Here is a 13,589-nt window from a genome sequence, read left to right on the forward strand (position 1 = left end):
TACGTGATTACGTTCAAAAGGTCACGGGCGACGTAGCCGGAAGTACAGAATCAAAATCCGACATCGTTGTTTTACCTTTTAAATCCTTTTTTTGTAAACGCCGTTTGAGTTAGTTTTCACGTTCAACCTATGCGTTCAACTTGTAAACACTGACTCTGTACTTACGGCTACGTCGCCCGTGACCTTTTGAACGTAATTACGTATTACGTGACGTTACAAACGCGCCTCACAGAATGGAGAAAGGCTAGCATTTGTCCTTAGAAAAGTTACATTTTTGGAATAAGCTTTGAAATAACCGATCGTTTCGCATGATAAGACCCTTATTCATCGTCTGATATCGTTTAAAGACATTTGAAGCTGCATCTGAAACTGTTATTAACTGTCGTTTGGACCTCAGACCGTCTGGTTCCCATTGAAGTCCATTATATGGAGAAAAATCCTGGAATTTTTTCATCAAAAACCTTAATAATTATATACCTTATAATTTCTTTTCGACTGAGGAAAGAAAGACATGGACATCTTGGATGACATGGGGGTGAGTAAATTATCAGCAAAAGTTTTTTCAAAAGTGAACTAATCCTTTAAAGGGTTAGTTCAACCAAAAATGAAAATTAAGTCATTAATGACTCACCCCCATGCTGTACCAACCCCGTAAGACCTTCGTTCATCTTCGGAACACAAATGAAGATATTTTTGATTAAATCTGAGGGCTTGATCACTACCACATTGGCTCCTAAGGGATTGAAACTTGACGGCCCAGAAAGTCATTGAGGAAAATGTTTAAATATTCCATGTGACAACAGTGGCTCAACTATAAGTTTTTCAAGCGACGAGAATACTTTTTGTGTGGAAATAAAACAAAAATTACGACTTTATTCGACTATTCCTTTTCTTCCTTCTGGGCCTGAGACGAGAGTTCAAGAGAGTTCCACAAATCTCTTGAACTCTCATCTCAGGCCCAGAAGGAAGAAAAACGCTTGATAAACTTGTAGTTGAGCCACTGTAGGCACATGGAATATTTAAACATTTTCTTCATTGACTTTCTGGGCCATCAAGTTTCAATCCCTTAGGCAGCCTATGTAGCAGTGATCCACCTCTCAAATTTAATCAAAAATGTCTTCATTTGTGTTCCGGAGATGAACGAAGGTCTTACGGGGTTGGTACAGCATGGGGGTGAGTAATCAATGACTTCATTTTCATTTTTGGGTGAACTAACCCTTTAAGCAATGCAAAATTCCCTCGTGTTGTGTTTTTCATAGCTTGCCAAAGCCGATCTTGAAGAAGACTGTTTCCCGGCCAGCGTCTCGTGCCACAGATGAAGACATTCAGGGCTCAAAAGATGCTCTTATCCAAGACCTTGAAAAGAAGCTACGAAATAAAGTTCCTCAACAAAGGAACATTCAGGTATCTAAAGATTTTCATGAGTGTATGATCTGTCTATTGGTAAAAAAAAAAACGTGCTGCACTGAAAATCTAAGAACAAGTGCATTTTTGTCCCTACAGCAGAAGATGTCTTATGAGGAACGGATGGCTAGAAGATTGTTGGGTGCAGATAGTGCTGCCTCAGTATTTGATCTTGAAAACTCCTTCAGTGCACAGCCTGCAGAGGTATTGTCGTTTTCAGTTATTGGATGTTTAATATAATTGCCAAATACCAAGTCTCTGTGCAATCCAAGATGGCTGTTCTATGGTTACAGCGTCATGTTTGTATCCCTAGTACTGTGTTTATACACATACAGTTGGATTAGGAAAAAGATTGAAGACCACATCATATAGCTGAAGAGACTCCCTTAAATCTTCAAGAGTCTTTTAAGTTACTGTAATTTGATAAATTCTTTATGAATTGACCCGCAATTTTACAGCTATTTCTCAATCTATGTAATTGAGTATGTTTACATGTACACTCATAATGTAACTTTACCTCATGTAAACACAATCCACCAATCGAACTACTACGATTAAGCTCATAATCCTAGAAACCATAATCGCAGTTCAAACGGGTTGAGTTTGGCAGGTCATTCCACCAGCAAGGAACAATCTGGGTAAAGTTCGGTCAAAGTGATTTTGTGCCTCTTTGGGATGACATCACAAGGCGCCGTTCACTTGCAGAACTCAAGCTTCTGGATGGCACGTAGATCTGAAGTTATTAGTTAAGGAATAGGGGTGAAGAGTCAGTGGATGTTCTGTATGCAAACATCAGTGCCTTGAATTTGATGTGAGTGGCAACCAGTGCAATTTTGTAAGGAGAGGTGTGACGTGTGTTCTCTTCGACTACTTAAAGACCACTCTAGCGGATTCTGGATCAGACGTAGAGGTTGGACTGATGCTGGAAGGCCTGCAAAGAGAGCATTACAGTTGTCCAGTCTGGATAGAGCAAGCGCTTGGACAAGGAGCTGTGAAGCATGCTCCGATAGAAAGGGTTTTATCTTCCTAATGTTGTATAAGGCAAATCTGCAGGACCGGGCAGTTCTTGCAATGTGGTCTGTGAAGTTCAACTGATCATCAACTCCAAGGTTCCTGGCTGTCCTGTTTGAAGTTATGGTTGATAAACCTAGCTGAATGGAGAAGTTGTGATTAGAGCCCGACCGATAAAGGATTTTGAAGGCTGATACGACACAAATATTTTTGGGTTTTAAAATCCGATATTCCGATATATCGGTCGATATTTTATTTATTTATTCGAAACTGGACATGATAGTCACAAATTTTGTCATGCTTATTTGAGTTAAGAGAACTGATGGGGATGTTCTTTTAATTGTTATTCAAGCAATGTATGTATCGTGACCAACTCAACGAGTGTTGCCAACAGGAACGTTGTAGAGTGCCCTCTGGTGGACAAACTATACAACTCCAACACTCATGACATGGTTCAAGCGTGTTTCGTCCTTTTTTTTTTATTTCATTTTTGAAATATTCATTTATCGGCCGTTATAACTGCCGATACCGATAGTTTGGAAAATGCCTAATATCGGCCGATAATATCGGTCTGCCGATGTATCGGTCTGGCTCTAGTTGTGATGTAGTGTTGTGTTAGGGTGAGAGATCACAAGCAGCTCTGCCTTTGCAAGGTTTAGTTGAAAGTGGTTGAAATATCTGTCGTGCAGGCTGAGATGCGAGCAGCTACTGTCGGATCCTCTGGTTGGAATGAGAGGTAGAGTTGTGTGTCAACAGCATAGCAGTGATAGGAAAATCCATGTTTCTGATTTTATAATATTAATTCGTAATGAATTAATCACGATATGAATTTATATAGCGCTTTTCTCAGCACTCAAAGTGCTTTACATAGAAGGGGGGATCTCCTCAACCACCACCAATGAGAAGCAACCACCTGGGTGATGCAATGGCAGAAATACTTGACAGCGAATGACAGATCCTAGTGATGACATGTAGATGAAGAGAAGTGGTCCAAGCACTGAGCCCTGAGGTACACAAGTATCTAGATGATGAGACCTGGACACAACACCCTGAAGGACCTTCCAATTCTTAGCATAATCAGAATAATATATGGGAGTGAAGAGGTTTGCTCAGTCATGTAAACATCTTACTGCTATTAAGTCCTTACTCTGATTATTGAGAAGAATTGTATTATTTGTGCACATGTAAACCCTTAGTGACTTAAAGGAGTAGTTCACTTTAAAAAAAACTTTTACTGATAATTTACTCACCCCATGTCATCCAAGATGTCCATGTCTTTCTTTCTTCATTCGAAAAGAAATTAAGGTTTAAACATTCCAGGATTTTTCTCCATATAATGGACTTCATTGGGAACTAAACAGTTCAAGGTCCAAATGACAGTTTCCTTGCACCTTCAAGAGGCTTTAAACAACAGCAGACGATGAATAAGGTTCTTATCTATCAAAACAATCTGTCATTTCGAAAATGACTGGAAAAAAGATTTGTTCATTTTGATGAACAATTTCGAACAGGAGAGTCACGAACGCGCATCACAGAACAGAGCAAGGCGAGCAGTTGTGATTATAAAACTAAAACTTTTTCATTTATTTTTAAATGACTGATCGTTTCGCTATAAGACCCTTATTCATCGTCTGGAATCGTTTAAAGCCCTTTGAACAGTTTGCACTGAAACTGTCTTTTGGACCTTGAACCGTTTGGTTCCCAATGAAGTCCATTATATGTTTTCATCAAAAACCTTAATTTCTTTTCGACAGAAGAAAGAAAGTCATGGACATCTTGGATGACATGGGAGTGTGTAAATTATCAACTAAAGTTTTTTAAAAAATGTGAACTAATCCTTTAACCTCTCTCGGTGATGGCCGATTGACCTCTACTTTGGCAACCTCATTGAAAGGAGAGCTGGAAAACTGATTAATCGCCTGATTAAAGTGGGCAGGATTAAGGCAAAGTATAAAGTATAAAGGCCTGGGTATATTTCATTTTTCATGTTCAATAATTTGCGTTGCTTTCATATTCATTTGACGGAGAGTGGATGGATGCGCACAGTAACCAGTCAGTGTCGTAAACCGTTTTTGGAACCATTTGCAAAGTTTATTAAATTCATAAATGGAACTAAGTCCAAACTCAATCCAATAATCAAAGTAATATTCTAGGACTCAAAGACTCAGTAAATACTTAAAGACAAGCAGATCAATCCATCGAAATGCTATGCTGTGACAATGGCTTTATACCCTGCCTCAGTGCTCAGGATCTGTGCATGTGAACAAGCTTGAGTGTCTTACATAGAATCCCTGTTACATGATTAATATTACAGTATACCCAAATAATGCCACAAGCAAAGCTGAAACACCTGTTACTCAAGAGTGACAGTTAATGCAGACTTTGTTTCCATTTGTTACCATCCCTCTAGTTGTCATAAAACAGGAATTTCTTAAGCCAGAGAAAATAGATAACAGCCTCTCCATGGGCCTAAAATAGCATATGTACAATCCATGTTCTCTCCAGCTATGCTGTTCATAATGATGCTATTTTTATAATACCACATGTGTACATACACTATAAGGCCTCAATTCCCTTAGTTTGTCTAATGTTATTCAAAATATATTATTATATGCACTATTCTAACAGCCAGGGTCTCCAGAAGATCACCACCCTGGAGGAATATGGTAAATATCATTTTGCATTAGGATTATCAGTTTGGAGATTGTATCTGAAGTTCATGAGTGCATGTACACCTAACAGCTTCTGACACCTGAATGAATACTGGCTGACATTTGTGAGTGCAATAAATATTGAATGACAGTAACACTCAATGGTTCTCTTTAGACATTCTGTTGACTAGAAGTACCTATAAGTCAACTAAGTCTCACTAGATTATTAATAGACGATCTGCTTAATATCTGCTTTCAGTTTATTTTGATGCTCCCCAACAGACATTCTGCTGACTACTAGTAACTTTTCAAGTACATCATGTCAACTTAACTACTAATCTACTAATACTCTAAGGCGAGTTAGTTTACATGTCAGTGTTGTAGTCGAGACCACCTCACTCGAGTCTGAGTCGACACCGAGACCAGAGAGAGTCGAGTCCGAGACCAGAGAGAGTCGAGTCCGAGTCGAGACCGAGACCAGTGAGGGTTGATTACCTAATTTACTTTTATTTACTTAGAGAAATCCTTTTTTTTTTTTTTTACTGAATTTACTTAAAAAATATGATCAGTTTAGGGTAAAAAGGCCACATAGTAGGTGGTGTTAAAAGGAATTTTATTACAATTTTTCATGCGCAGTTGCGCACTAGAAATTCACCAATCACTGGGCGTGTCAATCAATTTAAAGAAATATTTTATTAACATACATTAATAATCATGAAAAATATTTTTAATTGAACTCGAGTGGACTCGGGAGTCAATTCCGAGTCCAAATGGACACGAGTCCATGACAAGACCAAGACCATTAAAATATGGTCTCGAGACCGAGTCCGAGACGAGTCCGAGTCTCGAGTACTACAACACTGTTACATGTAGTAAATTCAGTCAGCAGAATTTCTAAGGGGGGTGGGGGGGGGGGATCATCAAAATGATCAAAGAGTAACCTGAATGACTTTCTGCCACATTGGGCAATCCAACCGTCTCCATTGACTTTGTATGGCGTGAAGCTGCCTAATTATCATTTCTGTCTTTCTGACAAAAGTGGATACAGGCAATTGAAACAGAGCGCAAGGTGCCATATTGCTCTGAGAACTAACTTACGCCCACTGGAGGGGAACGTAATCGGCGACAGGGATAGCTTAGCTTACAGAATAAAATATTTAAATTGACATTTGGATATTTGACTTACCAGTTACAAAATACTTACACTATGTACCCATTCGTTCCAGCTGATGCTTCACGTCTTATTGCCTGTATTCACTTTTGTGTCCTTAAACGCTTGTTTTTTGCCGTTGACAGCGTATAAAAACGTAGTTCTGGGGTTCACCCTGTCACATAGCAGCTTTTAGACATTGTTTTTGTTATAAGTCAGAAATGACACGGAGGCAGCTTCACGCAATACAAAGTCAATGGAGACGGTTGGATTGCGTCTCCATTGACTTTCGCTCACAATTGTTTTGCGTTCCTTCGAGAAACTTTGCGTTCGCTCGCAAAGAGTTCAAAACATTTTTGGAGTGAATGCAAAGTTTCTCGAGTGAATGCAAAGGTTTTGTTTTGTTTTTTTCTCAGGGGAATGCGAAATGCTTATTCTTTTCTAGAGCCAGACAGATATATCGGCAGACCGATATTATCGGCCGATATTAGGCATTTCCCAAACTATCGGTATCGGCAGTTATAAATGAATATTTCAAAAATAACATAAAAACAGACGAAACACGCTTGAACCATGTCATGAGTGTTGGAGTTGTGTAGTTTGTCCACCAGAAGGCACTCTACAACGTTCCTGTTGGCAACACTCGTTGAGTTGGTCACGATACATACTGCTTGAATAACAATTAGAAGATCATCCCCATCAGTTCTCTTAACTCAAATAAGCATGACAAAATTTGTGACTATCTTGTCCAGTTTAAAAAAATAAATAAAAAAATAAATAAAATATCGGCCGATATATCGGATTTTAGAACCCAAAAATATTTGTATCGGTATTGGCCTTCAAAATCCTTTATCGGTCGGGCTCTATTCTTTTCCCTCCCATCTCATATTTTCCACTAAGTCCCTTAGATTATAGAGCTCCCTAAATTTCCACTATTTTTTGTGCAGGTCCAGAAGAAATCGTTCTGGAGGGGACAGTACAGAAAACACCCAAGAGAAGTGTTTTGCGCCTCGTTTTATACAAGTGCCACAAGATCTTACCGTTGAAGAGGGACGATTCTGCAGGATTGATTTTAAGGTAGGGATGAAAGAGTTACCGGTTTGACCGGTTTAATAATTCGCGACAGTTAGTATTTCGGTTTCATATTTTAATTATCATTAAAACTGTATTTGATTATCGTGATTTGAAAAACTCGCTGTAAATATTGTCCAGCATTAAAGTCCCTGTAAAGTCAAAATTAAGTATGTGTTCTGAGTTTGTCACACCACAGAAAAATGTGTTATTAGCCAAATTTGAATGGTAAAAAAGCCGGCAAGTACATAAAATAAGCTATCAAAATCTTGAGCAGTGTTCTCCGCTCTCAAACGCTGGGGGCGTGTCCGCTGGCTGCGCTGAAACCACGCCCACTCACAGGAAAGCTGTCGACGGTGATATTATGCTGCGCTCAAGTCCTCCTGGGAAGTTCGTACGTACGAGGTGGGAAGTCGTGTTTACGACGTGAGGTGCGTTCAAGTCAGTTTCGTCGGAGCAAAATGGCGGTGTACCTTCTTTTAATGAATTACACGAAAATACAGCAAGGTTTGTTAACTCTGCTAATAAAAAAAAGAAGAACAAAGAATGCGCATCAGGTGTGTTTTTCTTTTTATGTTTTTTATTAGCTTATGAAGCCAATGCAAACTCTATCATTAGGTATAATTTTTATATTATAATGATATCATATTTTGTGCAGAGAGCTTGCTTTATAAATGAAAAAGCCTTACAATGTCAATGAGTAAACATTGAAATTCAATTAAAATTTACCGTCAACAGACGTTGAATGAACGTTTCTCACTGACACGCCCCCCAACTCGTACAGATCGGAGCTTAAAGAAAATCCCGAGCTCCCCACTGGTATTTACGACATTGTGGTGCCGTTCAAGTGCGTTCAACTCGTAATCACGATCTATACGAGATGACTTGAACGCAGCATTAGCTGATACTGCTCTCGGGAGTCGGGAGGATGAACGCTGAGGCGGGAGATAGTCGTTTCTACAGAGGCGGGTTTTGGCGGTGATCCTCAGCTCTCCATTTAGGTGGCTCTTCACAAAATGAATCCACCTCTTCTTGATGTGATCGCTTTTAGGAAATTTAAATAAAGACACCGATCTGTTTTGTACATGATCCATGTAGTAGGCTACGCATACCATGTTGAAGGCATTGGTAGCTAGCAAACTCTAACTAATGATACTGACAGTAACTAGCAATTGTTGCCAACTATTTTCAAAGGAAAGTAGCTAACGCCTTGCCTAAAAGTCGTTAAATGTTGCTAGATGACGTTATATGTCAATTAGCATGTCAATGGCGTCATTGTGTCGTACTTGAGTTCTGTCTGCCTAATGTGTTTTCTCTCTAAATTAATGCTTTATTTAATATAATATAGCCGAATGTCAAATAAAGCATTCTCATTTCCTTTTTTTTTTTTTGTCAGACAACAGAACGAGTAGCTATAATATAGGCCTAGTGAATTACTAATTTTTTTTATAGGCCTATGTGGAACATTATCTGAATTGAGAGAGTTAGGAAACCGGATGAACGAAAGCTATGTGATAGTGAGTATTACAAGTAATAAGCACAAGAAAGGAGATTGACATGGTCAAACTAAATTCTTTAAATATAAAATAAAAGAAAAGCAGATACGCGTTAAGTCCGTGGAAAAACACTGCTTATTCACGTGTGTCAGCAGCCCTTCTCAGCCACTCACTGAACAGGGGAGACGCAGCAAAAGAGTGACGACAGGGAGAAAGCAAGACCTCGCGCTCGCAGGACAGTACTGACAAAATTTGGAGGTTACTGAGGTTTGTTCAAAAAGTCTCTAAATTTGTCGCTAGTCGCTTTTTTTGAAAAAAATACGCTGAAAGGGTCTGAAAAATCACTAGAAATCGCAACAAAGCCGCCAAAATGGCGCCAAACTGATGCTAATGTGCTCTCTTGTTAGGGGAGGGGCCAGCCTCAGTGGCCTCAGTGCGTCATCAAGTTGGGGCGTGTCCACAAGCTCAGGGGCTCCAGTGCGTCATCGAGCGCTGTTTTAGCCCCGCCCTAAAAATCTGGAAAAAAGCAATGGTGAAAAACTGTTTAACGGTCTAACTCCACAATTCACAGTTCACAGTCTTTGTAGTATGTTTTAGGAAGACATTTCTAACGTTTATTATGGGTTAATTTTTTTTTTTAGAATTGCCTTTACAGGGAGTTTAAGCAAAGTTAGCAACAGTTTCACACATCATAGCTTAGGTTTTGTGTGAAAACATGATGGAAGGCCGAGTCCTGAGAAAAATTATATGATAGATGAATTTTATGATCTCTTAGGAGGAACCGACTGTCTTTAGAAAAGTTTTGATGGCGACCAAGATAGATGCAAAGATAGGTGGAGTCTAACAGAGTCTAGAGTTTATGAAAATTGTTAACAGAACTATAATTGAAGAGTTCAGATGCAAAAGCCTCTAAGTGCCATTTGAAATTTTCTTCTAGAATGATCATTTTTAATCAAGCTTGTATATTTAAGTTCAGTAATTTCACTTAAATGGCAATTCATAGGTAATCTTCATTGTCATTTAAGTGAAATTACTGATCTTAAATATATAAGCTTGATAAAATTGATCATTTTAGAAGAAAATTTCAAATGGCACTTAGAGGCTTTTGCATCTGAACTCCAGTGTTGTAGTCGAGACCACCTCACTCGAGTCCGAGTCGACACCGAGACCAGAGAGAGTCGAGTCCGAGTCAAGACCGAGTCCATAGAGAGTCGAGTCCGAGACCAGAGACGGTCGAGTCCGAGTCGAGACCGAGACCAGTGAGGGTTGATTACCTAATTTACTTTTATTTACTTAGAGAAATCCTTTTTTTTTTTTACTGAATTTACTTAGAGTTTAAAAAATATGATCAGTTTAGGGTAAAAAAGGCCACATAGGTGGTGTTAAAAGGAATTTTATTACAATTTGTCATGCGCAGTTGCGCACTAGAAAATCACCAATCACTGGGCGTGTCAATCAATTTAAAGAAATATTTTATTAACATACATTAATAATCATGAAAAATATTTTTAATTGAACTCGAGTGGACTCGGGAATAATTCCGAGTCCTAAAAAAAAAAATGTTCGAGTACGAGTCAATTCCGAGTCCAAATGGACACGAGTCCATGACAAGACCAAGACCATTAAAATATGGTCTCGAGACCGAGACGAGTCTGAGTCTCGAGTACTACAACTCTGCTGAACTCTTCAATTGTAAAAAAAAGTGTGTTAATGTCATTTTCATGTGATTTCAGCTTGTCCTCATTGAGATTATAATTACAGCTTGTAAAATGGGAATTTTCTGAGATCTCCTACCTGCACCACGAGCGGCTCCGAACAGAACGTTACGCATCGTCATGGCGAGACTACGGTCATTACTACATGGTGTGAACGCAGCATTAGCAGACCAACATTTAGCTTTTCCTTCTTTTTTCCTTCAGGTTGTTGGTTTGCCGACCCCAGATATTTCTTGGTATCTGGATGGGAAACCCATCCGACCTGATGATTACCATAAGATGCTGGTGTGTGAGAAAAGTGTCCACTCCTTCATTATTGAGATAGTGACCATTCATCATGCTGGTGTATATGAATGTGTAGCCAAGAACCGTGCCGGAGAGAGCCACTTCTCCCTGCGCTTGGATGTGATTGGTGAGCAGTCGTTTCTTACCTGGAAACTTAGATCTTCTCTAATAGTGTGCTTGGGTTGTAATTTCAGTGTTTTTTGATTTTGAAATAAAAGTATTCATTGTTTCACATTATCATGTTGCAACCTTATGCTGAAATGCTTTATTTCTTTCACATAAATAGGCATACTTCATAGATTCATTAAACACTGCCTTTCCAAATCATGTTGTTGAGTTTCAAGTGCCACAGAAGAGTTTGAATGATTATGCAATAGAATTATTTTATTTTTTTACTAAATTTGCAATGTTATCACAAATCAGATTTTTGCTTTGTCATTATTGGTGTAGTTTGATGAGAGAAAACAAACAAACATTTAAAGCAATATAGTTGCAACATGAAGAAAAATGTGGGAAAATACTTTTGCTTGACAAACAGTTTCCAGTCATTTTATCAGATGTTTGATCATTTTGATCATGATTTGTTATTTTCCACTGCATTTGTGCATTGGTAACTACTCTGAATATTGAACAATAACCACTATCTATAATGCAACATAATTAAATGCAACACAATACATTAGTGACCACCGTTCCACAGACATATGACTTGATGATTGTGAAAATACACGTAATTGTCGACTGTATCTCCTCAGCTCACGAACAGTTGTGTCCTCCCACATTTGTGGTGAAGATGAGGAACTCTCGAGCTCTGGAGGGAGACGGCGTCAGGCTCGAGTGTAAGGTGACCGCGTCTCCAACCCCGCAGCTTTACTGGAAGAAAGACAAGGAAATGCTGCGGATTGACCCCATGAGAATGAGGTCTGTGTCTCCATTATGGACACTTATTTTGATATTCTGTTTGGTTAGTTTAGTTAGGTACTACACATTACAGTCTGACAGTTTTATACACTTAAAGGAGTAGTTCACTTTTACAAAAAACTTTTGCTGATAATTTACTCACCCTCCATGTCATCCAAGATGTCCATGTCTTTCTTTCTTCAGTCGAAAAGAAATTAAGGTTTTTGATGAAAACATTCCAGCATTTTTCTCCATATAATGGACTTCACTGGGAACCAAACGGTTCAAGGTCCAAAAGACAGTTTCAGTGCAAACCGCAAACTGTTCAAAGGGCTTTGAACGATTCCAGACGATGAATAAGGGTCTTATCAAGCGGAACGATCACTCGTTTTATAAATAAATACAAAACTTTAAGTTTTATAAGCACAAATGGTCGCCTTGCTCTTGTTCTGTGATGCGCGTTCGTGACTCTCCTGTTCGAACTCGTTCATCAAAATGAACAAATCTTTTTTCGAGTCATTTTGTTCGTTGAATGAACCAAATGACTCGAAAAAAGATTTGTCCGTTTTGATGTTTTGATGACCGATCGTTTCACTCGATGTTTTCATCAAAAACCTTAATTTCTTTTCGACTGAAGAAAGAATGACATGGATATCTTGGATGACACGGGAGTGAGTAAATTATCAGCAAAAGATTTTTTTAAGTGAACTACTCCTTTAAATTAGTATTTTTGACCCATGTTTGTGTGCTTTTGGGACAACTGCTTAATGAAAACATTCACACAAAGAATGAAAAAGATTAATCTTCTAAGTCACAAAGTCATTCCACACCTATGACTTTCTTTCATCTGTGGAACACAAACGCTATTTTATAGTTATCTAACTCTACACAGAACGAAAACAAAAGCACCATAAATGACGTCTCATGTGCTACATTCACAGTCTTTTAAAGTTTAAAGCCTTGTGTGAGGAACGGGACAACATTTAAATCAGTATTCACTAACAATCGTCCCCTCATCCTCCTCTCAAATCTCATTTGCATTCACATCCACTCAACTTTCACAGCGCATCTTAAAGGGATAGTTCACTTTGAAATTAATTTTTGATATGTTTTAGCTTACCTCAAGGCTAATATTTTTAGGTCAAATATTTGATATTTTTAGTTCATGTAATAGAGGTCTATGGTCACCACCTCAAAGAGTATGCACAGAGAAGTTTTAATTAAACATGACTCATAAATGTAAGTACACATTGATGGCCTAAGACACGAAACGAGCAGTTTGTGTGAGAAAACGAACAGTATTTATATCGTTTTTTACCTTGTGTAACCACAGCCACAAAGCGCCCACACCCTCAGATCACTTGGACGTGGCTGTGGTTACAAGAGGTAAAAACTATATAAATACTGTTCATTTTCTCAGACAAACTGCTCGTTTCGAGTCATTAAATCATGTTTAATTTGGACTTCTCTGTGCATGCTGTTTGAGGTGGTGACCATAGACCTGCATTATATGACTGACAGACAAGAACGCGTTGACCTAAAAATATAAAAATTGAAAATACTGTGGAAACAAAGACACCTAAATCTTAGATGCTCTTGAGGTAAGATAAAACATACCAAATATTAATTTCAAAGTGAACTATCCCTTTAATGTCAGTAAAACGTCAGAACAAATGCTTAATCTGTTAGTAATGTCTTAGAGCTGTCCGTCTCCATTCCCCTACACTCAATATATGCAGCAAAATTACTTCTTTTATGTTCCACAAAAGAAAGTCATGTTTTGGAATTGTAAAAAATGTTTGTTTCACAGATCTTCACAAATGTTCTCAGTGAAATTGTTTGTTACCAGAGTTCAGATCATCTCCAAAACAGATGATGGAGTTATGATCTTTCTTGAATTCTCCTT

At 38.5% G+C, this 13,589-nt stretch overlaps 1 protein-coding gene across 1 annotated transcript in view; it reads left to right on the plus strand.

Annotated features, from left to right (window-relative positions):
* The window catches only part of myot (myotilin), a 38,743-nt gene that overhangs the window by 21,420 nt on the left and 3,734 nt on the right, over window positions 1–13,589 (plus strand). Inside the window, exons 9-14 of the mRNA XM_089135223.1 lie at window positions 1,260–1,404; window positions 1,504–1,608; window positions 5,044–5,081; window positions 7,164–7,293; window positions 10,703–10,910; window positions 11,539–11,704. Coding sequence (XP_088991349.1) covers window positions 1,260–1,404; window positions 1,504–1,608; window positions 5,044–5,081; window positions 7,164–7,293; window positions 10,703–10,910; window positions 11,539–11,704 — 792 coding nt within the window. The remainder of the gene's footprint in view (window positions 1–1,259; window positions 1,405–1,503; window positions 1,609–5,043; window positions 5,082–7,163; window positions 7,294–10,702; window positions 10,911–11,538; window positions 11,705–13,589) is intronic.

This window comes from Pimephales promelas, chromosome 9 (assembly GCF_988280905.1).
Source record: "Pimephales promelas chromosome 9, fPimPro1.hap1.1, whole genome shotgun sequence".
Classification (NCBI taxonomy): Eukaryota; Metazoa; Chordata; class Actinopteri; order Cypriniformes; family Leuciscidae; genus Pimephales; species Pimephales promelas.